The sequence below is a fragment of the Mauremys mutica genome, chromosome 10 (assembly GCF_020497125.1).
Source record: "Mauremys mutica isolate MM-2020 ecotype Southern chromosome 10, ASM2049712v1, whole genome shotgun sequence".
NCBI lineage: Eukaryota > Metazoa > Chordata > Testudines > Geoemydidae > Mauremys > Mauremys mutica.
In genome coordinates this window covers 79,008,858-79,036,696 of record NC_059081.1, presented here as the reverse complement: position 1 = coordinate 79,036,696, position 27,839 = coordinate 79,008,858, and the positions used below count along the sequence as shown (strand labels likewise).

The following is a 27,839-nucleotide window of genomic DNA, read 5'->3' as shown; positions in this document are numbered from 1 at the left end:
CGAGATGGTTGAGGTCAGGATCCTGACGAAAGGAAGAAAGGAGAGCAGCAGAATACGGACCCTGGTCTTCAGAAAAGCAGACTTTGACTTTCTTAGGGTATTGGTGGGCAGGATTCCCTGGGAGATTAATATGAGGGGGAAAGGAGTCCAGGAGAGCTGGCTGTATTTTAAAGAAGCCTTATTGAGGGTGCAGGAACAAACCATCCTGATGTGCAGAAAGAATAGCAAATATGGCAGGTGACCAACTTGGCTTAATGGAGAAATCTTTGGTGAGCTTAAACACCAAAAGGAAGCTTACAAGAAGCAGAAACTTGGACAGATGACTATGGAGGAGTATAAATAAATTGCTCGAGCATGCAGGGTTGTAATCAGGAATGCCAAAGAACAATTGGAGTTACAGCTAGCAAAGGATGCAAAGGGTAACAAGAAGGGTTTCTAGAGGTATGTTAGCAACAAGAAGGTGGTCAGGGAAAGTGTGGGACCCTTACTGAATGGGAGAGGCAACCTAGTGACAGATGATGTGGAAAAAGCTGAAGTATTCAATGCTTTTTTTTGCCTTGGTCTTCACAGACAAGGTCAGCTCCCAGGTGGTTGCACTGGGCAGCACAATATGGGGAAGAGGTGAGCAGCTCTCATTGGTGAAAGACAAGGTTAAGGACTATTTAGAAAAGCTGGACATGCACAAATCCCTGGGGCCGAATCTAATGCATCCGAGGGTGCCGAAGGAGTTGGCTGATGTGATTGCAGAGTCATTGGCCATTATCTTTGAAAACTCATGGCGATCAGGGGAGGTTCCGGACAATTGGAAAAAGGCAAATATAGTGCTCATCCCTTAAAAAAAGGGAAGAAGGAGAATCCAGGGAACTACAGCCTCACCTTAGTCCCTGGAAAAATCATGGAGCAGGTCCTCAAGGAATCCATTTTGAAGCACTTGGAGGAGAAGAAGGTGATCGGAAACAGTCAACATAGATTCACCAAGGGCAAGTCATGCCTGACCAACCTGATTGCCTTCTATGATGAGATAACTGGCTCTGTGGAGATGGGGAAAGCAATGGACATGATATATCTTGACTTCAGCAAAGCTTTTGATACAGTATTCTTGCCAGCAAGTTAAAGAGGTATGGATTGGAAGAATGGACTATATGGTGGATAGAAAGCTGGCAAGATCGTTGGGTTCAACAGGTTGTGATCAACATCTCAATGTCTAATTGGCAGCGGATATCAAGCACAGTGCCCCAGGGGTCGGTCCTGGGGCTGGTTTTGTTCAACATCTTCATTAATGATCTGGATGATGGGACGGATTGCACCTTCAGCAAATTCGCGGGTGACACTAAGCTGAGGGGAGAGGTAGATATGCTGGAGGGTAGAGATAGGGGTCCAGAGTGACCTAGACAAATTGGAGTATTGGGATAAAAGAAATCTATTGAGGTTCAACAAGGACAAGTGCAGAGTCCTGCACTGAGGACGGAAGAATCCCATGCACTGCTACAGGCTGGGGACAGACTGGCTAAGCGGCAGTTTTGCAGAAAAGGATCTGGGGATTACAGTGGATGAGAAGCTGGATATGAGTCAACAGTGTGCCCTTGTTGCCAGGAAGGCTGACGGCATATTGGGCTGCATTAGTACGAGCATTGCCAGCAGATTGAGGGAAGGGATTATTGCCCTCTATTCAGCACCGCTGAGGCCACACCTGGAGTATTGAGTCCAGTTTTGGGCCCCAGAAAGGATGTGGACAAATTGGAGAGAGTCTAGTGGGGGCAATGAAAATGATTAGGGGTCTGGGGCACATGACTTATGAGGAGAGGCTGAGGGAACTGAGCTTAAAAGTAAGATGTTAGGAATAACAAGAAGGGTTTCTTCAGGTATGTTAGCAACAAGAAGAAAGTCAAGGAAAGTGTGGGCCCCTTGCTGAATGAGGGAGGGAACCTAGTGACAGAGGATGTGGCGAAAGCTAGTGTACTCAATGCTTTTTTTGCCTCTGTCTTCACAGACAAGGTCAGCTCCCAGACAGCTGCACTCTGCAGCACGGTAAGGGGAGAAGGTGACCAGCTCTCTGTGGAGAAAGAAGTAGTTCGGGACTATTTAGAAAAGCTGGATGAGCACAAATCCATGGGGCCGGATGCGCTGCATCCGAGGGTGCTAAAGGAGTTGGCCGATGAGATTGCAGAGCCATTGGCCATTATCTCTGAAAAATCATGGTGATTGGGGGAGGTCCCGGATGACTGGAAAAAAGCTAATGTAGTGCCCATCTTTAAAAAAGGGAAGAAGGAAGATCCAGGGAACTACAGGCCAGTCAGTCTCACCTCAGTCCCTGGAAAAATCATGGAGCAGGTCGTCAAGGAATCAATTTTGAACCACTTAAAGGAGAGGAAAATGATCAGGAACAGTCAGCATGGATTCACCAAGGGCAAGTCCTGCCTGACTAACCTAATTGCCTTCTATGATGAGATAACCGGCTCTGTGGATGAGGGGAAAGCAGTGGATGTGCTATTTCTGGACTTTAGCAAAGCTTTTGATACAGTCTCCCACAGTATTCTTGCCAGCAAGTTAAAGAAGTATGGGCTGGATGAATGGACGGTAAGGTGGATAGAAAACTGGCTAGATGGTCGGGCTCAACAGGTAGTGATAAATGGTTCCATGTCTAGTTGGCAGCCGGTATCAAGTGGAGTGCCCCAAGGGTTGGTGCTGGGGCCGGTTTTGTTCAATATCTTCATTAACGATCTGGAGGATGGTGTGGACTGCACTCTCAGCAAGTTTGCAGATGACACTAAACTGGGAGGAGTGGTTGATATGCTGGAGGGTAGGGATAGGATACAGAGGGACCTAGACAAATTAGAGGATTGGGCCAAAAGAAATAGGATGAGGTTCAACAAGGACAAGTGCAGAGTCCTGCACTTAGGACGGCAGAATCCCATGCACTGCTACAGACTAGGGACCGAATGGCTGGGCAGCAGTTCTGCAGAAAAGGACCTAGGGGTTACGGTGGACGAAAAGCTGAATATGAGTCAGCAGTGTGCCCTTGTTGCCAAGAAGGCTAATGGCATTTTGAGTTGTATAAGTAGGGGCATTTCCAGCAGATCGAGGGATGTGATCATTCCCCTCTACTCAGCACTGGTGAGGCCTCATTTGGAGTACTGTGTCCAGTTTTGGGCCCCACACTACAAGAAGGATGTGGATAAATTGAAGAGAGTCCAGCGGAGGGCAACAAAAATGATTAGGGGGCTGGAGCACATGTCTTATGAGGAGAGGCTGAGGGAACTGGGATTGTTTAGCCTGCAGAAGAGAAGAATGAGGGGGGATTTGATAGCTGCTTTCAACTACCTGAAAGGGGGTTCCAAGGAGGATGGATCTAGACTGTTCTCAGTGGTAGAAGATGACAGAACAAGGAGTAATGGTCTCAAGTTGCAGAGGGGGAGGTTTAGGTTGGACATTAGGAAAAACTTTTTCCCTAGTAGGGTGGTGAGGAACTGGAATGCATTACCTAGGGAGGTGGTGGAATCTCCTTCCTTAGAGGTCTTTAAGGTCAGGCTTGACAAAGCCCTGGATGGGATGATTTAGTTGGGGTTGGTCCTGCTTTGAGCAGGGGGTTGGACTAGATGACCTCCTGAAGTCCCTTCCAACCCTGAGATTCTATGATTCTATGAAGAGAAGAGTGAAGGGGGAATTTGATAGCAGTCTTAAACTACCTGAAGGGGGGTTCCAAAGAGGATGGATCTAGGCTGTTCTCAGTGGTGGCAGATGACGGAAAAAGGAGCAATGGTCTAAAGTTGCAGTGGGGAAGGTCTAGGTTGGATATTAGGAAAAACTATTTCACTTAGGAGGGTGGTGAAGCACTGGAATGGCTTACCTACGGAGGTGGTGGAATCTCCATCCTTAGAGGTTTTTAAGGCCTAGCTTGACAAAGTCCTGGCTGGGATGATTTAATTAGGGTTGGTCCTGATTTGAGCAGGGGGTTGGGCTAGATGACCTCCTGAGGTCCCTTCCAACCCTAATCATCTATGATTCTATGATCGTTTCCTTTCTGGAGAAAAGGATTCTGAATCCATAATCTCTCCTGGCGATTCTGTCACTGGGAAAGGGAGATCTTGTTTGTTTTTTGTCTCAATTTTAAAGGATTCCTCCTGGGACTGTAGACCTACACCCTTTCTCATGAGAAATGTGAAGGTCATGGAATAAGGAAGAAATCGGGCCCTGACTATGTCCATAAGTAAGGGTTCTGGATACGTTCATAATTAATACACATGGTTTCATTTCCAAGCCCATCATATATTATCTTACGTTTTTGTTCCTGTAATTCTAAGCTAGAATTCCTTTTTCAAAATGATGACTACAGCTAACCAGACAGCTGTGTAGCAGAGAGCCATTTGTGGTGACTCCTGTGCAAGGAAATATACACCCAACAATAGCCAGCATTATTTGACTACACGTTGCATCTCAAATAAATATTCCTGATTGAAGGAAACAGAAACACAGAACAAAATTTTGTTTTATATAATGCTTTTCATACTCAAGGTAATTCAAAGATCATTCAAGTGGTGACATGGAAAAACCTTCTTACATCAAGTGATTTCCCTTGGGGCATTAAATCCTTCACAGTGAACGTATTGGTTGTCAGAACATTGTTTTAAGGCAATTTGAAAGCCATAAGGGAGTTTCAAATCTGGGATGAAACTTGTTTTGACCTTGGACAGTTGTGCCTTCTTTTTGGTGTACTCGGACTTTGGTTCTTGGCTTTATTTTAAACCCAGAGCAACTGGCCTGTTGAAGATCTACTCTTTGAAATTGAGAAAATGGGCATAAGGTGATTTATCATCCTCAAGGGGAAGTGGAATGAAATGTGGACATTTCAAGGGCACCATACACTCTTACCTCTTATAGATTCCTGGATTTTAAGGCCAGACGGGACCACTAGATCTCCTAGTTGGACCTAATATAAAATGCAAGCCATCTAATTTCACCCAGTGGCCACTGGATTGAGCCCAGTATTTGAAAAGTGGAACTTATTTAAAAGAAAGTAGGATATGATTCCACAGGAGTTTTAAGAGAAGAAATAAAAAAGCACACAGCAGACTAGTGAGAATCAGCTGTCAAAAAATACAGTACCTTGAACACCATGTGGAGCATCATTTGCAGACCACTCTTGCCTGGGTATTTCCCAGCAATGTTAGAGGCAGACAAGTTGAAGAGATTGGCTCCTGTTTCTGTGCAGAGGGCATGCACCAGCATTTTCTTCCCTACTCCTGTGGGCCCAGCTAGCAACAGGGCTTTCACCAAAGGAGCCTTCTCATGTACTGCTTGAGAACCTATAAAAAGTAATAAGGCACTATTATTGCTTTCATTTAAGTCTGCCATAAATGTAATGGTGAATGATTCTTCAGTTTTTCTTCCTGATAAATATTTCATAATGTGAACTCTTCATCTCACTAACGTAGAACAAGTGGTGTAGAATTCACTTTACAGCTGTAGAATATGTTAGCTTTTGTTCGTGGCAGGAAAGCCAATAGTACTGAACTTATTTTAATTGTGACTTTCAGCAAAATTCTTCTCAGGTCCAGGGCAATCGTTTCACTTTGCTTAATGTTGGATATGGGCTGTAACGGACTAAGGAGCATTGAAATGAAAATGAGACACATAGTTACATGCAGAAGACAAGCCTGACACTATGCACAGTACACATCTGCCTTCGATTACACCTAACTGTTAACTGCCTGCCTGTTGGCTGTCAGGCAGATGTATGGTTGTAGGTATACCTGTGGTCTAATTTACGAGGAAACAAACATTTTACCTCAGAGCTGTTCCCCACTTCATAATTGGAAAGGGGAGGAAATTCCTGTCATATGTTAAAATAGTAGAATTATCTGCTCCAAAAATGACACTTTCCAACTTCCATAAGAAAACAAACTAATTGGAGTACTTTCCTGATCAGCGTTCTTCTGTAATTTAAAACCAGATGTCATCCGTCTTTCTTTTGCCCCTTTCTTCCCTCACTACCATCTTTTTTTCTCTTTATATATTTCTGCTTTTAGTAAGTGTGGGAGAGTCTGATCCCTTGATTGTAGGAATGGAATGTAGCTGACTGAGCTGGGCAATGACAGCACCCGGGAGTGGGATTGCTGTGAGTGTTGTCAAGTCATTCTCCAGCAAGGAAAGATGAAGCCCTATCTAGAACTCTGCTACTTCATTTATGAGTAGAGGCATGGCATATACCCATTTAGTGGCTAATCTGCTCTCTGTTCTCTGCTTTTTTTGTTGAGACAGTGCAGATGCTGGGTTCCTCCTCTTCACTTGCTCTGACAGGGAGGATGATGACCAACCACCATCCAAGATTTCACTGCTCTTTACGGCTCTCTCCTTTGCTTCTCCAGTTTAAGCTCTTCTGATCTGAAAGAAATGAGGTTGCCTGTTCTACCTTGATAGTTGGATCAGTGAGTATTGTTGAAGCCTGGGCTTGGGGTGTCTGCACTGTCTTAACAGAGCCACAGAAAGCAATTTAGCAGGGAAGAGGCAATGTCACATGCTTTTTTGTGGCTCTGGCTGTGACTGCACAGATTGGGTTTTGTATAGTGGCATCCTATGGAAAGCCACCCTACAGAAGGAGAAGGAGAGACAGAAGCCTGACTGAAAAGAGGGAGCCTGAGGTCATGAAAAGGAAGGGCCAAGCACCTCTGACTCTCTCACAATTCCAATGTCAAAGGCTGGTAGCCACCCCAGACACTTCTTTGAGGAGACTCTCTACTCGGGGGGAGCTTCTTTCCCTTCTAAGCAAGCTGAGCAGCTGTTTTCTGCTGCACTTCTGGACATTGTTTCAGCCACTGCTTTGCTCCACTGACTGATTGGAGATTTCCTCAGTTAGAGAAGGAAAAAGTGCTTAATGCTCCAGTGAGAAAGTGCTGCTGCAAGATGTGCAGGTGAGATTTCTTCCCTCATTGAGAGCCAGATGGCGCAAGAGGCGATGATACAGAGGTTATCTTCCTCTGCATTGCTCACTGCTCTTAGGGAGGGAGGGATTGGAGAAAGGAGGCATAGAGAGCTGGAAAATGCTGAATGGTAGTTGCCATCATGCCTGTCAGTGGGGAGGCAGGACCCAGCATCTGTGCTGTCATGGACAAAGCCACAAAATATTTAATATATTATGGTCAGCATCCCTCATAATAGAATTTGGACAGTAAACTTAACTGCAAACATATAAATTGCCTCTCCCTTGATGATCCAATAAAGTCAGTACATTTTACATGCCACATAAAAACATGCCCTTGTCTTGATATAGTGATTACCACTCCAAAGGAACTTGAACAGTTATGCCTCTCATCACGGGCTGAGGGTTTGCAAACTTTCTGTCTGCTAGCTAATTGGTAGGGGAAAAAGTCCAGAAGGTGAGAGCCCTTTGCGGGAGCTTTGCCAGTTCTGGAAAAGTTCTATTCCAGGTACCAAGAGCAAGAGAAACTTTGACTTCTACAACCACCACAGGAGAGGGGAGAGTTTAGCTAACAATGCTAATAAAAGTGAAAACAAACCCATCCATCAATGTGTTAATGACTTTAAGTAGCCAAATAAATTACGGTGCAGTATTAAGATGAATGCCACTGTAAGCCTTTATTCCAGCACCATGAACCATCTAGTGAAGTTACCAACCTCTCAAGTTATATGAATATTTTGGTTATTTCATACCAATTTACTACTATTATACATTGATTATAATGGAGCAATAGAACCTCCCTCTAGAGAAATATAACTTCCATTAAAAAGTCTCCTTTCTACTGCTTAAAATTTTCTCAGATTCCTTTTCGGCTGAAATTTTCTCTATTAGGTGGATATTTTTGGGAAAGCTTTTTCTCACACATGCACACATGCTCTCACTCTCACTCTCGTACAATGATTAACTAGTTCTGAGGCCAGTTAAGTAAAATGTCATCCAAAGGTGAAATAATTCCTGAGACTTTTTGGCTTCAGGCAATATATATTTTTTTAACATACATTTGCTATTGCAAATGCAGTATATATTTGTTTTACTGGTTGAGGGTATTTTTCCTCTCTCACAGTTTCTCTCCAATTAATGGGAGGAGGTTTATGGGCCCCTCTTACCTTGGCAGGAGCAGTCTTTGGGCTTCATTATCCTAAAAAATTAGGTTAAAACATGACCTTGCAGTGTAGACAGGGATGTTGTGTTTATCTTTGTCATCAGCTGGTTCTAGTGGAGTTAACCAATGACCAGCTGACATGGTCCTAAAATGAAGGTCCCTGTCTATGCTGACTGCAAAGTTCCATTTAACATAATCTTAGAACTTCTCCTTGGGGAGTCAAGTTAACTAATACAATCTAACTTGCTACTGAAGGACACGCCCTTTGAGGGAAAGCTCTTGCTCCCTCTTTTCCAAATTCCCATTGTTGTAGGATGGGAAGAGTCTTCTGAATGGCGCAGCTTGCTCCCCTTGGTGCAGTGGGCCCACCCTATATGCCCATGCAGAGGGGGCTGGCACCATGGAATGCACACAGTGTGTTCCAGTGTGTACAGAGAGAGCAGCCCGAGTGCAAGGATTGCATTTGTCCCTGGTCTTTGTTAAAGGCACACAAAAGGGAGGGGTGGGGGAAGAGAAGGCTCCCTGCTCCCCTCCATCCCAACACCAAAACAAGAGCCAGGGACATTCTGGCCTGAGGTGGAACAAGTGGACTGAGTGGCAGAGAATGAGGCTGTTGCTGTTGGCCCTGCTTTGAGCAGGGGGTTGGACTAGATGACCTCCTGAGGTCCCTTCCAATCCTAATATTCTATGATTCTACATAGGACTGAGTTGGTTGGCCAAGGACTTGCCTGTCCTCTGACAGAGGTCTCCCAAAAGTGAAAACATTATGAATTCTTTGCTGCTTCAACATTATGAAAGAAAATTATAAATAGCACATGCTATTTATGTAGTACTTTATGTAGTAAGTGCCTGTATTCCCTCTGATTAGCCTATAGTCCTCCTGTCAGTATTGAGAAAAATATTGGGCCAGACAGTATGTTTAAAAAACGCCAACTAAGTCTTGTTTCATATTAATAGTGGCTGGCATTTAAAACTACAAGGACATTTAAAAGTGCTCTCTTTCCGCTATCTGGAATCTACTCAGACTAATTCCTTAACTGCTCACCTTGCTTGGTGCCAAGTAACATTAGCCAGCTTGTAAAGGTAAATTGCAACCTTAGCCCTTCCCTTAACTTGATTGATTTTAATCACTGGAGCTTGTTTTAGCTATTATCTTTCCCATGTGATTTCCTTTATGTGCTGCCATTCACAAACTGTTAAAATGCAAACAGAGCTGGCAAAGAAATGCAATACCTGACAATAGCATGTTCATGCTCTTTTATACACTATTAAAATGATATGGCCTTCACTCAGAATGCTTAATTGAAAAACAATTATACTGCAAAATGCTTTAGACTACAATCAATCAAGCACTGTCAAAGCTAGTAAAAATGTATGTTACTGGCAGGAAGCAAACCATCAGATTCTGCCCGTTAGTAATTTTTGCTGTGCTCTTACCTAATGGCAATATTCCATACAGTGCTATTAGCTGTCTGACATCTGTGAGAGAGGGCATTGGCTCTATATCTACCTGACGAAGCGTAGTCCCCAGATAGCTGTACTCGCCTGCAGGGAGGAAGCATGGGCTTAATAAATGTGACACTGTATTGTTATAAAATGCATAATTCAAATAATGAAAAACTACCATGGAATACAAATTTTGCATGCTCTGAGCAAACCCAGTTCTGTCATGGGAAAGGGACTCGGGTAGGGGAATGTTGCCATGGAATACAGGCCTAGAAGGAAAATGAAGTTAAGCACACATTCCTGTGCTGACTCTCCCTACTAAGCAGATTGTGGAGGGCGTGCAGCAGAGAAATAAGTCTTAAATAACCTTTCAAAGAAACTTTGTGGTTCATAAAAGAATCATTACTGACACCATAAATCACATCAATAGCAGAGAATTTGGGGAGTTGAGATGTCATATTTTTGGAATCACCAATGAACCTAGAAGTATCTAAGGGATTTCAAAGAGGGGAAAATATATTGTTTAAAAGGTTACTTAATTTTTTTTCTGAATGCTGCCTGTCTCCATAATTCCCACCACATCTTAGTTAGTGGGGACCCTCTGCACAGCAGTCTGTGTTCAGTTCAATGTTTGTTTTTTGCATTGCACTCCTGCAGACTGAAGCAGTCTAAAATGAAAGTCCTGCCTCATCTCGCTAGAGAGCTGTAATCACATATAGGACATAATAGGACAAAGATCCAGAAGGATGGGACACAAGCAAGAAAATTAATGCTATGTCTATGCTGGATCTGGAGGGGTAACTTCCAGCTTGAGTAGCTGCATGTTAGCTCGCGAAAAATAGCAGTGTAGCGATGGGATGGGCTAGTTGCACCAAGTACATACCTAGGGTTACAGACAAGATTGTACCCGTGAAGCTAAAACTACACTGCAAGCTGGAAATGTCACCTCCAGCTCAGACATACACTAATAGTGCAGGAAAAATACATTCAAGAAGGATTCATTTCTTTAGCATAAATAACATGTTCTGTAACTAATACCATTTTGTATTTTAATGATGATAACTTACAAATAGGAAGGAAGAACATCCAGCTTATCTGGGATAGATGTAAAATTAGGTATAAAATGAGAGAGTTGAGAGATACAGTCATAGTTTGGGCAAGGAGATGGACAAGCACTGGCATAGCCTCCCTTCCCCCTTGGAGGGTAAAATTCATTTCAGGTTTTATCTTTTATTTAAGGAGAAATCAAAAGAACTGGCTAGAAATTAATCTTCAGAGATTTAATTAGAAGGCATCAAAGGGTTTAATTGCAACTGGCCATAAATCATGATGGATATTCTCTGACTAATTTAGATAAGGTCACCAAGAAAATTAGTTCAGCAATGTCGGTTTGTCATAGGGCCGGACGTTTCTGTACCTTTACTCACTGCGTGGCTTCTTGCACAGTTCTGCCCTTTGTCTTCTCACCAAGAACCATGAGTGAGTGAGCAACCTTTCTAGGATTTCAGGGCTGAAGGGCACTCCTTTATTTCTCTATGGGCTACAACTCTAACCTTGTAACTTTAAATGTTGCTTTTGATTTGATATCAAACCAAACATTTTAGGCCTCGCTCCCGGGAAATGCCAAGTACCATTTGCATCACTCTAGCAGTGCAAGTGGGACTTACAGCTGCCCTAAATGGAAAGCTGAGAATTCCCTGAACATGAGAGAATCTTCTGCTGGGGCAGGGCTGGCTTTGGCCTCCCCTTGTCTACCCAGAGTAGGGGCTGTGTGGGGACGTGCTGTCTATGAGCACTCTGTATTACAGTGATCCCCCACCCAGTGTAATGGCTCCTAGGAGGTCAGTGCTGCTTTTATGTAACTTAGAGCAGCCCTGAGGCTACCCTAAGCTATGACAGGAGCCAAACTGAGTCCTGGACAGCTTCAGGGTCAAGGGATTACAAAGATGTCACAAAGCCATCATTGCCCCCCTACCCACCTCTCCAGTTGGTGCGGTTGAGGATTTGGTGCTGAGTGTTTTATTAAAGTTGTGAGAGGATGTTTGGATTTTTACAAAATTCTACAATGTTACCAGCCACTAACTATCCTCTTGGCCAAGATGGTCTTTCAAAGTGTCTGTGATTGAAATGTCTGTCAGCCATAAATGACTTTGGGAAGGACAGCTGATAGTGGTTGGGCACGTGCAATAATAATGAAAAGCTTCCATTACAACTCACAGCACTCTATGCTCTTTAATGAGTATGCAATGACTAGAATACCAATACCAGCTCATTCTCTAGAGTGGGCAAGGACTCTGTTGGCAATAAATGCTGCTTTTAACAGTTTATAAAAACATGGCACTTACAGCTGATATGAGAGACTCCAGTTTTTCCTGCTGAGATATATACCATATTAATGGCCAGATGCACTGTATGTGCTAGGTACCGACAAGCTCTTTAATTGTGGTCCTTTAAATTAGTGGGTTCTTCTCCTGATATACTGCAGCTTGTTCCGTTTTAGGGAATGGCCCAAAACAATCAGAGAGTGTATCAAGCCACTGTGCAACCTGTGAGATTGCATTTCTTCTCTGAACACTAGCCCCACTACACTCAGATCTTTCTGTGGTGCTTGAGGGTTTCTTCCATGTATGTGAGGCTATATAATATTGGCTACTATTTTATTTTCTGGAAAATATTTTGGACACAATATAAAACACAAGGTCGCTATGCCCTCCGGTTCCATTGTCTTGCCAATATTGCCTGCAGCTGCTTGAATGGTAATTGACATCTGACAGCTACTTGTGACAGCCTTAAATTCAGAATTTTCAAATGTGGGTACATAAAGCCAGTGCTTACCGCCATAGTTAGGCACTTCAACAGTACAAATTGTGGGTACTGAGCACCTCTGAAAATCAGGCTTCTTTTGATTTGGGTGCCTAACTTTAGACACTTGTCCCAGAATCTTATTGAAACTGTACTGTATTTCATTTCATTCTTGACTTGGCTGGTCATAGTGATTAGTGAACCTTGGAAGGTTTGCATGTTTCATTAGATTAAAACATACAAACACTAGGATGTTCAAAGTCCAAATATCTTTGAACTGGAAATCTGCTAGGAAAAGGTTTTCCTGAAATCTTGGTTATGTCTGGACTGTAAATAACATGAGAGCAACTTCTTACAATATTTTGGTACTTCTCTTTCTGGCACCTGGCAAATTCAGGAATGACAAAGTAGTGGCATGCAAACATGTTTAAAAATGCAGAAAACAAACGCACATTTCAAATCTTAAAAAAAGGGTTGATTTATTCTGACTTGAGTTTTTGGTCAGTTGTTTCATTCAATCTATTTCATCCATCTTGTATCAGCAGACAAACTGCTGTAACTGGAGTTCAGTATGGATGAAGTGTTCTCATAATAGTCAAGATATTAGCTCTGATATGCAAGACATTTAAAAATGTATACATTACCAACATAATCAGAGAGTTTCACTGTCTTGGACTTTATTAGTAATCCTTCTTCTACTAGTTCCTTGTACAGAGAATCAATGGTCCTACCGACAAGATACATAATTTCAGAAAATTCTAGAGATCTGCAAAAACAGTCCAATCTGTCGGTAACAAAACTAAATGGAACATTTACACATCTTTAGCTTTATAATATGCAATTTTTTACTGGGTGGTAAAATTGATTATCTCTGTCAATATTTAATCATTATTGACTTTTTCTGTCTCATCTGTTATTTGTTCTCCTTCCCCATTAAGTAATACTCCTACACTTTTATTTCCTTATATACCACGTGATTTCTTATAGCAGTCATGACTACCTGTTTCCAGGTGATGATCACTGACTCCTGTTGTACTCATTCATTATCAGTTACTGAGAAATTCTTTTAAAATCCTAACAACAGCACATATTATGCTTCTGCAATTAGTAATTAATTAATCTTCTGGAATTGATTCTGTTTTCAATAGACCAACTTCCAGTCCTTTAAGAACATCACATACTTTATTATACTGGCTCAACCAATGGTCCACCTAGTTTGGCAGCCTCCCTGTTGGGGGCCAGAACCAAATGTTGTAGAGGCAGGTGGGGAAAAAATCATGCCGTGGACAATTATGGAATAACATGCTCCTTGAGGAAGTTTCTTCCTATCTCCTGTCAATTTGTGGGTGTCTTTTGCCCTAAGAAGTGAGGATTTATATCCTTGAATTTTTTTTCTCTCTCTTTTTTGGTATCCTGCTAAACTCTTGGCCTCCATGATATTTTGTGGCAATGAAATCTACAGATTAATTAAAATTGCTTTGAGGAAATAATTCTTTGTACACTGTATAAGTATATTGCCTTCATTTTTATTGAAGGTCATAGTCTTATATTTTGAGGGTAAATAAGAATGCCTAATGTGACCTTCTTATATCTTTCATTATTCTGTATACCTTTAACATCTCTTATTCATCTCGTCTTCAAGCTAAACAGTTCCAGTCTGTTGTGTCTCATAAGGAAGGCTTTCCATGCCTCTAATAATTTCGGTTACCAGTCCTAACTGAGGCATTTCAGTACTACTAAAAGAATACAAATATTTAATAATAGGTATCAGTTGGCCAATAAAATCAATATACCTTTAATTTCATGTCTTGTGTGTTTTCCAATAGACATTTCATTTTAAAATTATGCCCACACAGTGCATAATTAATACATAAGCAGTAATAAGGAAAATGCAAAATTTAATGTGCCTACAACATTAATGCTGCCAGCCTGGTTCTTGTTTTCATAGCTGAATGTATAACATGGTGATTTTTATGTTAGGTGTATATCACAAAATGTACAGCAGGTACAGCAGTGCTATCTTGTCCATGTTATAAGAGCCATAACTTTTGCATTTCCTGCCTTATTATTTTAAATGTGCAAATTTAATGATGCATGAACTGTATCTCCTCCATGTGGAAGTGTGTTCTGCTCAGTCCCGTCTGTTGATTGAAGCCCCTCTGTTTCTCTGTTCATGTAACAACACACAAAGATAGACATGAGCCCCTCTTGGCTATTTCTGAAATTTTACCCCTTTTCCTGAACAGCAGGCAGGAGCAATGTGTGAAACTTAAAGGCCAAAGAAACTATTATAACAAGCTAGCTACTACAAAGCATATAATATAGTATTAAAATAATAGTCACTAATAGCATAGTAGTATAATAATTACATATTTTCTGAGTAAGCCACACCTGTTTGGTGTAGCACTCTGTCCCCCTCTAGAGGTGGGTAGGTCAATAGAGGTTGATTGTGCTTGCTACAGCCTTGGCTAAGAGGGCTGGGTGTTTTAGTTCAGGCAGTAGAGCCTCATGCATTAAGATCCAGAGGTCCCAAATTCAATCCTTGATGCTGCTGACCCACCCAGAGGCATCAGCATTACAGCTGTACAAGTATATGTTCATATATGTGTGTATAAAGTAAGTATCGTTGTAAAAGTGAATATGCATATAATTGATAGACCTTGGAGCTGTTATATCGGGGTTTCTCAAACTGGGGTCACCGTTTGTGTAGGGAAAGCCCCTGGTGGGCCGGGCCGGTTTGTTTACCTGCTGCGTCCGCAGGTCTGGCTGATCGCGGCTCCCACTAGCTGCGGTTCGCTGCTCCGGGCCAATGGGAACTGCTGGAAGCGGCGTGGGCCGAGGGACATACTGTATGTCAGTATGAGAGGTCATCTTCCATACACTTCCATGAAATATTTCTTCAACGCTTACTTATTTGGCTTAAGAGATTTTTACATTTGAAACCCAAATAAGACACCATTCTTGATCGATTGTATTGCAGTAGCGCCCAAAGGGCCCAGTTGTGCTAAATCCTATACAAGTGAATAGGATTGGATCACAATACAAGGCACTTCTTTCCACCAGGTGCTGAGCATACTTGTCCCTACAGTGCTCTTGGCTCCTGGTCCCTTAGGAGCGCAATCTGTCCCTGTTCCACGTTGCTACTAGATAAACTGGTGCTTGTTGTTACATACAATACAAACCTATGCTGAGTTATCACAAGTGAAAAATGGGCAGATTATCAGTAGATGTATCATGTGAATGTTGAAAATGCAGGTGTCAAAACATGGAATTTGCTCGAACCCCTCAAGTAAAATAAACTCTGCCCTCAGCACAGAAACATTTAACAAATTGTAAGGTGCCCTCAAGAATTTATGTTGGTCAGACAAGAAATGAGACTGATCTATGACATGTACTTGTTACATGAGAAACAAAGGCTGCTTTATTGTGTATTTCACTAGGGCTGACTACAGCCTCTCTTCTCGGGGACTTTAAATTGGATGGAAAATCTGTAGACATCTGAGACTGCCAGGTGTTCCTGCATCTGCTGGTGAGGGGCTGGGGGAATAAACCTGCAAGGGGCTTCATTAAAGAATTGGACCCAAGAGCCTGCAGGGACTTACACACATGCTATGTTTATGCACTGAGGAATCCTATTGGTGTCAACGAAGTCTGGCTGTTGAAGTACACGTGTAAGTCTTTACAGGATCAAGGCCTTGGCTTTTACAAACTACTGAAAACAGTATAGTTAAAGGGACACGCACCCAGCCCGGGTCATTGTACAGTGTAAACCATCAAAGCACCATTTGTCTTGTAATGGGTAGCCCTACAAACCTATCGGTCAAGAGGCGATGTGGCATTTACTGACAACGCAGAAACGGATTTTACTTTGAAATATTTCAGAGACTAAAATGAACATTTTGCAAATTCATGATGGGTTTGTTTTATTTTCTAGACATCTGTGGATATTTATAGCTGTTTGTTTGTTGTAGGGTTCTTCATGAGTGTGAGGCTGCTGGCACCGGTAGGTTGAAATGTAAACCTACCAGTTATGACACTGTCCTTTTGTAATTAAACAAAGCAAAAAGGGTTTGGCAGTGTGGCAAATATAAAGGATACATAATTTCATCGTTATGTAACTTTTAGAGTGAACAGGTGCATTCTTTACCTGTCGGGAGTCAAATCTTTCTCCTTCTTTTTCTTCTTCTTCCCTTTTTTCTTTTTCTGAGGATCATAAATGTAGACAGCAATTAATGACATATGTAGCAGGGCTATTGGAACTGAGATGAAGGCCAAAACTTGCTGATCCAACTTTAATAAGCCTAAATACTTCAGCATTTGTATTTTCCATTATCTATGTACTTTTATGTGGTCCTCACCACTATAGTACCTGAGGAATAGATTGTATCTGTGCAGCACTCTGTGAGATAGGGAAGTACTATTCCTATTTACAGATGAGAAACTGAGGCACGAGGGAGACTAAGTGACTTGCCTAAGGTCCCATAGGATGGCTGTGGTTGAGCCAGGAATTGAATCCAAGTCTCCTGAGTCCCAGACTAGTGCCCTAACCATTAATCTCCTTCCTACCTACTCAGGGAAGAAGTAGCATGAGGTCAGGATAACTAGAGCAGGTCTTCTCTTGGGATTTTCTCCACAGTAACTGAAGCATTACGAGAAGACGACATATTGTGCAAATGGTTTCCTCACACATTGCAAAACCCCATGGAAAACAAATAAACACAAGTGTGGGAATCACATATGCTAGTACTCTCCATAGTCATTAGAAGTCACTGGACACAAATCTACTTATGGATTTCAACACAACACTTAACTAAGGACAGCGCTTGGTTAATCCATGTGTGTAACACACAGTGAAGTTAGAGCCTGGTGTAGTAGGCCCAGTCCAGCGAAGCCCTTAAGCATGAGCTAATGGGATTGGTCATGCTGAGGTCAGTGAGACTACTCCACACTTTAAAAGCCAGGCATGAGCATAAACGATTAGTTTCCTCAGCCCTTGGGAAGAGGAGACTATATAACCACCTACTCATGCATTTATTTATTATTTTATTGAATTATTCACAAACCCTTATGCAGTGCTCCAGGGGTTGCACATTTAAAAAAAAAATCCTATCTAGCTATCTGGAAAATGCTATTGTTCCCGGAGTAAATCAGCAATGATTAGAAATGAATCAATCATAACTTTCTAAAGACCGGATCATACTTTAGACAATCTATTGCTCATATCATCGGTTACTGTTCATAATACAATGTAAATAATCTAGATATTCCCAGAGCTATATAGATAGGAGAAAGCTAATATTTTTAATGGACCTGCATTAGAATAATACAAACATGTTCAAATATGCAGAACTATACCACAGACTACTTTATGTAAATAGTCCTAGCAGTGTGTGGTGGTTTATAGGACAAGAAACATGTTCTACGTTGCACAAACATCTTTAGTGATGGTGTCAGAAAAGTATGTTTCACGCTATAGTAGCAAGTGGGAGATTGCAGAGATACTGGCTCTAACGCGGGGGGGGAGGGGGAACTTTTTGGCCTGAGGGCTACATCGGGGTTCCGATACTGTCTGGAGAGCCAGGTAGGGAAGGCTGTCCCTCCCCAAACAGCCTGGCCCACGCCCCCTCTCACTTCCTGCCCCCGGACTGCCCCCCTCAGAGCCCCCGACTCATCCAACCCCCCCTGCTCCTTGTCCCCTGACCACCCCCTCCTGGGCCCCCATACCCCTAACTGCCCCCCTGGGGCCCCACTCCCTATCCAACCCCCCACTTCTCCCTGTCCCCTTACTGCCCTGACCCCTATCTGCACCCCCACTCCCTGATAGGCCCCCCTGGGACTCCCACACCTATCCAACCACTCCCTGTCCCTTGACTGCCCCCGGGACCTCCTGCCCCTTATCCAATCCCCCCACTTCCTGCCCCCTTACCATGCCACTCAGAGCACCAGGATGGGCAGCTGTGCCACCCGGCCGGAGCCAGCCACGCCGCCGCGCAGTCTAGAGCACCGAGACAGGCTAGCGGCTCTCGCAGCCATACCACCCGGAGCACTGGCGGCACGGCAAGCTGAGGCTGTGGGGGGGAGGGTATAGCGGGGGAGGGGTCGGGGGCTAGCCTTCCCAGCCGGAAACTCAAGGGCTGGGCAGAATGGTCATAGTTTGCCCACCTCTGCTCTAGTAGGTTATTGCCAGTGCTTCTCTAGCATTGATTCTTTATATTTTTTAGGAAGTTGGAAGAAATTATAGCATCGTGGGGACTTACTGGGAAGGCAAGATGATTTTTTCTTTATAAAGACACTGAACATATGCTGAATTTATTGGCCAACTGGCAATTTCTTCAGGGCATTTTCACCAGTAAAGTAACTCAAAAGCTTTAAAAAAATTGTTATATGGAAAAAATGTGTTTTCCTAATTGACATCAGTGTTTCTGTGAAATTTGGCAGGCACTGAGATAAGAGGAAATGTGAATTTTAGACTGTGGCTTTCCTACAAAATGTATCTTACTGACAGTTGCTTTTACTGTATATTAAATGCAAACAGGTTAATCAGTTATGAAAACCTATTTGATTTTACCTTTAAATGTGTCCGTCTATTCCATCCCCTAACCCATTTATTCGTGGTTATTTTCCACTTTCTTGCATATCCTCTACTGTATAAGAAACTGCATTTAGTTCTGGCTGATCTAATGGTCCCTCGTCTCCATTCCTAAGTGGGGTGTGCACAGGGTCTTGTGTCTTTAATGTGTGATCACTAAGCGGCTTTTGCTGTAAGCATGTACAGAATCAGTTTGCAGCAGGATTCTAGAGCACGAGGTGGAGCAGATCTTAATAGAGTGTCTTGTAGACACTTTGCCTGCAAGTCAAAATTGCATTGACCATTTCCACTTCATTTGCAGTTGTACAAGGTACCTGCCTCAGGTACATCAATTGCTTATGTAGACAAGTAGCATGGAGAAAGTACTTCATCCCCTTTTTTTTTTAGCTCTTTTAAGTGCAGTTCAGGCCTGGAAACCATGTAACCAGCTTTCTCTGAACCATTTGCAAGTGTTTCATGGACTGCAGTTGGTCCCTAGATGGCAGGTGAAGAAGCTTTTTCTTCTCACGGAGGGCAGCATGGGAACATACTCACCAACGTATTTGTGCCATGTCATATTACATTAACTCTCAGGGGACATTAGAGAAGAAGGCAACTTTTTAAAAACGATAGAAGCAGATTCTGAAACTAATCACAGCAGCTAATGTATCTCCTCTACAGATTGCAAATGATACAACAATGGCCTTGTGTTGCTGCACATTTCCATAAGTAGTGCAGGGAACCGTGTCTTCGAAGCACTGAGTAGCCTAAGGCTATGTCGACACTGCCCCGCAGTTCAGACTGCAGGGCTGCACACCAAAGTGCTGTAACTCCCTTGTGTAGACACTGCCGGTGCGAACGGAAAGATTCCTAGTTTGTACGATGTAGTCCAGTCTGAAGGAGGGTTACATTAACGGGAACTATGAACCTTTTCGTTCACGCCCACAATGACCACACTGGGCAGATACAGTGCAGCACTTTGGTGTGCACTGCTGTTCACACCCCTATAGTCGGATCTGCCAGGCGAGCCCTTGGATGCCTCTCCAGGCTTTCTGGCTAATGCTGCTGTGATGTGCTGTCCCCCGTGTTATGTCAGAGATCAATTATGAAACCCTTTTATATTGGAACTATGATGCAAGTAACACATGCACACTCAGTCTGAGCCATTTTCTTTCCTCAAAGTTCACATTAGTTTCTTGCTCATTTTTCCCGATCTTTGCTCAATTAATTTGTGACCAATGTTTACAATATTGGTAAGAATTGACTAAGAGTGCCTAGAGAACATGACTTGCGAGGCATAAATGTCCCTGAAATAAGAAACCCCAGGGGAGAAGGCAAAGCCAGGACTTGTGTATGCAGCAAATGCCCTATGTCGGTGTAGAGGGCCAGATTCTGATACCCTTATTCGCATTGAATAGCGCCTCCTTCCATGGTAGTCCCAATGACTATTGAGCAATTTCTAAATCTTGCCACTTTTTCTTCACAATATCTCTAAAATCCGACCTTTCTTTTCTGCCCATGCAGCCAAGGCCCTCATTATTACTGCAACCTCCTCTTTTCTGGGCTTGTCTGGCACACCTCCAGTCTATTTAGCATGGGTTTTCAATAAGTCACTTCTGAAAATTGTACCCCTCATTAAAGTCTTCAGATTACTAGGGCAGTTACATAGGGTGGGGCTATTAGAATCCTAATAATGTTGACTCTTGCCTTCATTCCCAGCCTGCACCATCCACCAGTCAGCTCTTCTGTATGCATGGGGCAAATTCCCTGATGCAGTTAAAACTGACAGTATCTTCCTTTAAATCCATCCTTAAAATTCACTTCTCCCTGCTGCTTACAAACCTAGTCTGCTCATTATGGCTGCACAGGTGACAGGGTGCGACTATGCCTCTTTTCCACCTCTACAGTCAATTAAAAACAACCCTCAATCTATTTAACTACCAAGCTGGATCAATTCTTCAAAAGATTCATTTGCTTGAATGTTGCATTCTCATCCCTATCCTCTGCCTGTTGATGTGTCTAGCTTGTAAGCCCTACAGGGGCCCAAGAATGATGTCTCTTCAGTGTTTGTACAGGGCCTGCAATCCTTATGAGAGCTTTTGGGTATTACTTTAGTATAAATATTTAACAGTAATAAATACTTTCATGGGACTGCTTATGGAATAAGGTGCTGGTTAGCCTGAGTAAGGGTATCTGAGTCTGGCCCAGAATAAGAAGTGATTTGGCTTCTTACCCATCATGCCTGGCTGCCTGATGTATTTTCATCACAGCCTAATGGCTAATATTCCAACATCTAATCCACCTGCCCTTTGAGTGTGAGGCAGCAGGTGAATATTTAGGGTCCTTCTAAAACTATTGGGCCAAATGAAATCCTGGTGTAACTCCACCGATGGGATAAAATGGCTTATTACATTCCCTCAGAAGATAAGTGATTTTGCTGATTTTTCTTTTAGAATGCTAAATGGTATTTAAAAGTCCTGAAATCAAAGGCAAGGCTCTGCTTGGAGGTAAACTGTGTGAAATAGGAGGGCTAACAGCTTCCTTTTGGATTTTAATGGGATGTCTGAAAGAATCAAACTTTGAAAATCCCAGGTCCTGTTTAAGGAAAAAAAATATGTTCAGCTAAACAGTTTTACAGGGAGAAACAGTCCGTTTCCTTACAATGGCCTTCCTAAGAGTTCAGTCTCAATGGTGCTTACACATCTCAGCACATGTAAAGCTGAGCTGCCTCAGAAAAGGGAATTCTGGGAAGGATGTATGTCAGGAGTGTTTCCTGATGGATTGAGAGATTTCCTTTTTCTAATTCTTAGCATTTTTTTTTACCTGTGACTATTTATTCTAATGTGCCACTATAGAGACTGCAATGGTGCTTTTGACCTGCACATCAATTCCTAGTGTGTATATTTCCTAGGACCAAAGAGGAACAGCACTAAGATCTGTGGGCTTGCTGTGAATGGTAGTTGCAAAGCAAATAGAAAAAAAATCTTTCTAAAAGCTGCAGTAAGGATTCTCAAGAAAAACGGCCTCCCGGAAATGGAGCATGCCCCAACGAAAGAACATGAACTCTGCTTTTTAGTATTCAGCTTGACAGACATTATACTCACTGCCAACTTCCCACTGGTAACTGGACATAGAAACAAGGGTCTGTCTCTATAGTAGTTGTCTTGGGAATGCTGTTTGCAAGGCAGGTTAACCCCCTTGAAACATTTGTTTTACATCTGGCATCACTTAGTCTTCACTGGCATCATGAAATCTACAAACATTCCCTAGTTTGTATCACCTGCATCAGAGGCCCTGGCTCTCTAGAAAAAGGGCTGGATGGGTCTGCCAACCCTGGCCCTTGATCAGACAGAAAGGTTACTATTGAATAATTAAGTACTCTTCATCAGTGAGTTGGCAAGCTGCTTCCTAACTGCTCCTAGTCTACATTATGCCCATTATAGAAATCCAAATTCTCAAAAATGCAGTCTAGGGTCCATAGGCCTCACTACAGTGACTCAGTGTGTATGAACTGGGGGATATTGTGTACACAAATGAGACTGGAGATGTCTTAACTGCCATGTGTGCATGCAACTATCCATTTTGTGTGCTGAGTCACTGTAACTGCACATGCATTTTTGTGCATTGCCTTCCTCCTCTTCAAATTTACCCTGACATTGTTTTAATTGGGTTCATATAGTATTCATAGATCAATTTTCAAAGATGCCTCAACCTAGATTTATTTAATTGCCCTTGTAATTTTTTTTGTAAGGTGCAAAGAGCTTTCTACATTTCTAAAAGGGCTGAGATCTAACTAGAAGTACTGCAGATGAAGGTATTGGCATGCACAAACAAGTCCAAGAGTGAAACTTCAGCACAAGATTAGGGTATGCTATTTGCCTTTAGCGTTTTAAATTGAAATGCTGATTCCGCCTGTAAATGCTGAATGCCTGCTGTACAAATGTTGTTTGGAATGTAAATCATTGGGTAAAATAAAAGTGCACATGCAGTTCAAAGGAACATGCAGTTGTGAAGTTCTCTGGACGCTGTAATGCTGTGAAATTAGATGTAAACACTATATGTCAGCACTCAAGTTGTGCTAGAACACTTCAGAATGCTGTTCTGGTACTTTTTTAGGAGCTGGAATGGTGTTCTGGCAATTCCCTTCGGTCTGGGCCAGGCAGCATCTTTCCCTCCTCAGCTGCAGTATGTCAGGCCATCTGGTGCCATTGGCAGGCCCAAACAAGGGGTGCTGGACAGTGGGTCAGTGGAAGGAGCTGAGGACACTACAGCGAGGAGTGGGCAAAGGAGCATAGAAGTGAGGTGGGAGATGTCGGGAGCCAAGTATCAGGGCCACTCAGACAGCAGAATCCCCCGTGGGGAGCAGGAGTCAGGCACAGCTAAGAGAGGTGGAGGCAGGACAACTGCAGGGAATCAATCTCCTGCTCCACTGGACCTGGACCTCTCCCAGCTCCCCCACTGCCTTCCTCCTAGCTCCCCCTGCTCCCTCCTGGGGCCTCCCACTGCCCTGCATTCCAGTACTTCTTTTTTTAGGACTCCAGCACTGCTATATTTGCTGTGTTTTAATGGGTCAAATACACTAAAGTAATTTACGCTGCTAACATATTTCCTTTTCCTAAATAAATGTGGTTTAATTGCATTAAATTCTTCAATGGTGAGCAGAATACATTTAAACAATATTTACTAAAATGCACACATTTGTGTGTCAGTCAGTTCAGATACTTGAATGATTAGACCAAGATTTTCAAAGTGATTAGTGATTTTGGTTGTCTTGGTTTTTGGGTGTCCATTTGGAGACAACTTAAAGGGACCTGCTTTCTGAATGGAGGAGACTCAATCCATGGAAAATCTACTAGCTCCCAGTCCCATGCCTTAATTACAAGACCATCGTATTAATCTGGATCAAGCAGACTCACAATATATGGTCTGATTTTCAAAAGTGAAGAGCACCCTCCACTTCCGTTGGCTTCAGCTGGAGCTGTAGTTTCAGAGTACTCTTGAAAATCAGATCAATATTGTGGGGTTGTTCCCTCAGAATGGTTTGCCTGGCCCTAAAATATAAATTAAAATAAAAAGTGTAAGGATTAGTCAACACTGAAATCTAAAAAAACTACAAAGAACACAAAACAAAGCTGCCTAAGAAATCAGCTTACATGTGAGGTGGTTTTGACCTCTTGTGACCCAAGATTCACTTAAAAACTCACAGAGGGAGTTTCGCTATTGACTTTAATGGGGGTAGGATTTCTTCCTTGGTATTTAGGGGTAGAGAATTGTGATGCATGCTGGGTTCCCATCCTTTGCTGCACTCACCTTCTTTCCACCTTTTTTCCCCTTTTTCCGTTTTTTGTCCTTCTCTCTGTCCACTGCCAGTTTCAGATTCTTCAATTCCTGTCGCATCAGTTCATCAACCTATTCAGACAGGCACAGGATTGAATTTTTTCCTTAGTTTTTCCATGCTGCAGCCATGCACCCGAAATCACTCTGCAGACAAATATTCAGCCAAACATTTAAGGAAAATAATGGATAGGGCAAGGTCTAGATGTCAGGGCCAGGTCTTACAACCGTAGAGAAACCCATGCCGGCAAGAACCATTCTTATAAATGTCCTGTTGTTATTGTAAGCACACCTGCACTCTGATCTCCTCCTCCACTTCTTTCCGCTTCTCCTCTTTGATCAATTCTGGGTCATACTCCTGGGGGAAATTCCATCGCTCATCTCTGTTCTGCCAAATGTCTGTTATCCAAAAGCAAAGAAAGGGGGCAAAAAGTTATAGGAGACATTGGTTTTTTAGATGTTGTTGAAAAAACCAGGGTAGTTGAAATCATTATTAATTATATGTAAGTAGCAGACCCTAGAGACCCCAAGCAAGATGAGAGCACTATGTGCTAGGCTATGTGAAAATCAAGGTTAACCTTTTTTGCCTTGTATTGTAGTTTGGTATTGGATTTCAGGGGGCTAGTAATGGATATTGAGGTTGTCACTTACAGGTTGCAAGTCCTAATCCCTAGAGCATCACTGCTTGTGTTTTTCACTTGCAACCTTAAGGAGTAATGATATAAAATGAGTTTGATCATGTCACGGTACTTTGGAATCCCTCCACTGACTCCCTCTTGCTTACTGTATCAAGTTTTAAACTGTAGTCATGGGGAAGTCACAAATATCTCCTACCCAAGGAGCCTACAGTCTAAAAGACGGACACAAAAAAGATAAGGCAAGCTGTGGGACCAGAGGCATGGGTTAATTTAAAACATTAACTCCTCACCATCCTCATTCTCCCTTGCCCAGTTATATAATACAATGTTGCATTAAATAGAATAGAATGAGAGGGCATTTGACTGATGTGGGATAACATTTGTGCCTCACAGGCTATGTCTACACTACCGCGGTAAGTCGACCTACGCTATGCAACTCCAGCTACATGAATGATGTAGCTGGAATCGATGTACCTTAGGTTGAGTTACCGTGGGGTCTACACCATGGGGTTGATGGGAGAAAATCTCCCATCGACTTATCTTACTCTTCTTGTCAGGAGTAGAGTACAGAGGTCAACTGGAGAGCGATCTGCTGTCGATTTGGCAGGTCTTTACTAGATCCGCTAAATCGACTGCCAGTGGATTGATCTCAGAGCCTCGATCCCCTCTGCAGTGTAGACCTGCCCACAGAAGAAGTGAGTTTTGGGAATTTGAATGAAGATGAGGTGTGGGCCTGGACCACTGGCTTGGGAAGCCATTCCACACATAAGGGACAGTACAGACAAAGGCATGAAGATGGGAGTGTGAGATGGAGGGGGCAGTGAGGCTGGCATCATTGGTGGGGCAAAGGGGAACAAGACAAAAATAGGATCCAGCACATACAGGTGTGGCAGAACTGTGCAGAACTTTGAAGGTGAGGGCAAGAAGTTTAAACGTCATATAGTAGGCAAGGGGGAGGGATTCCAAAAAAGAGTCATGTAGTCCAATGGACATTACATCACTACTTTTTAATGTTGCATGGGCCAAACACAAGCAATAAACGACTACATTTGAGGGAGGGAAAGCGAGAAGAGCAAGTCTATGGCAAAAATTCTTTTTATAATAAAGTGCCTAATGATTTTACTTTGTGAATATTTTTAATGAAAACTACCTTTTGTTTTCCAGAAAAGTAAACTGAAATTTGGAAAGCCCTGTATTTGTTTGAATACTGTGGTATGAACAAAGGACACAAATTTAACAAGGGAAACTCCTCATCCCCTCTTTCAATAGATTGAATTAATTTTAAAAGGACAACTCCATACCTTGAGTTTCCCTACATTCTAAACCCTGATAATATCTTTATAATGACAGCTGATCTCCAGCAGTATGCACTGATTCGATTTCCAGATGATTTAAAATTAGTTTTCTACCTTAAAACATAGACTCCTTTATGAAGGTGTTTTTCATGGACTACTCTTTTCACTAAAAAACTATGAACTGAGAAAGATATTCATAGCACCTACAGGAGATCATGCAAGGTTTATTCTTGTTAATATAATACATGCTGCTATCTACTGCTTCTGAGAATTCTTTTGGATTCCAATTACGTGCAAAGTTTGTGTGGTTTTACACACAGGGAATAGTTTTTGCAGGTGAAGAGTCCAAATTTTATAACTAAAAATGGTAACGATTAAGGAGGACAGTGGATTTTTGGTAACGAGGAAAGGAACAAAAAGGTATAGATGTCAATTTCTTTAAATGACTCCAGGCCTGTCAAATAACATGACAGATGCCACATAATATTTCAACAGGAAAGGTTGACTTGCCCTAGTTAGAAGGCACGTCCCCCAGGGTTACCCTAGTTTGGAATTTCAGCCTTGGGGAAAGAAGATATTATATAGAAGAGATGTGAATTTTTAAACACTTTCCTGGATGGGTCAACAGGTTGCAAGTGCTATGTTTTCACAGGAGTGTTAAGCTTTAGGTATTTATTTTTCATAGACTGAGCCACACTTTTTATTTTATTTTTCATAATTGTTTGTTGTTCTGTGCATGGATTAGTGGGTAATAGGCTCTCCAGACAAATCAGTGACAGCCTTCTTCCTGCACCTTAGCCAATAGGCTTTATTGATATTACTTGGCAACTGGCTCACTGAGGACTAAATTGGTCACTAGGTTAGAGGTCTCTAATCTTAGAAGATAGAGGTGAAAGTAAGCCGGTCCAGTCCAGTACGGCGTACTGGCAAGTTCTTTTTAAAGCAAGGTTGGAAGAATAAGGACATGATGTTTTCACTGAGTGGTCAAAAGTGCATGGTGCTACATGTAGGGCCATTTAAGTATGGGAGTGTGTGCAAGTTTTTGTGAAATGCCGTTGAATCATCTTTTTGAAATGCATATAGCTTTCTCTAGAGTCTTCTTTTTTCTCTGTCTCTACATGGCTGCTAGCAGGCTGCCCTTCGGGCTCACATGGCTGTTAGCGTCAGCACTTCAGTGCACTTGCTCAGACTCAGAAAACTTCACCTTTTTAATGTAGGAAACATTATTTAGTGTTAATATTTTAATTGCAGAGAGCAGCCGGGGATCAATACAGGAGGATGCTTAATCATCACACTCTTATGGAAACTTTCAACCGCTTGGTGACAGGGTTTGAGATCTTTCAACGCAAGATAAACATGAAGTCATGTCACCACAGCGTACAGTACTGTCAAACACATAGGAAGCATTGTCCAGTGGTTAGAGGACTGGGCTGGGCTATAGGAGCCCCAGATTCAATTCTGCTCTGCCACAAACATCCTGTGTGACCCTGGGCAAGTCATTTAGCCTGTCTGTTCTCTGTAAAATGAAGGTAATAGCCCTGCCCTACAAGGGTCTTGTGAGGATAAATACATTAAGAATATGAGGTGCTCAGTGATAGGGGCCATATAAGTGCCTTTTAGTAGGTAGAATATCACAAGAACAAATTATTGCTTGTGCCACAACTTGAAGTTGTGCAAG

The 27,839-nt window shown here is 42.5% G+C and overlaps 1 protein-coding gene across 3 annotated transcripts in view; it reads right to left on the bottom strand.

Moving 5' to 3' along the window:
- Positions 1-27,839, bottom strand: part of IQCA1 (IQ motif containing with AAA domain 1) — a 163,883-nt gene that overhangs the window by 26,537 nt on the left and 109,507 nt on the right. For all 3 annotated transcript variants that reach the window (XM_044978528.1, XM_044978527.1, XM_044978529.1), the window contains 6 exons: positions 24,521-24,627; positions 24,205-24,303; positions 16,474-16,529; positions 12,971-13,053; positions 9,516-9,623; positions 5,104-5,303 (listed from right to left, as the gene is read on the bottom strand). In XM_044978528.1, the coding sequence (XP_044834463.1) occupies positions 5,104-5,303; positions 9,516-9,623; positions 12,971-13,053; positions 16,474-16,529; positions 24,205-24,303; positions 24,521-24,627 (653 nt within the window). The remainder of the gene's footprint in view (positions 1-5,103; positions 5,304-9,515; positions 9,624-12,970; positions 13,054-16,473; positions 16,530-24,204; positions 24,304-24,520; positions 24,628-27,839) is intronic.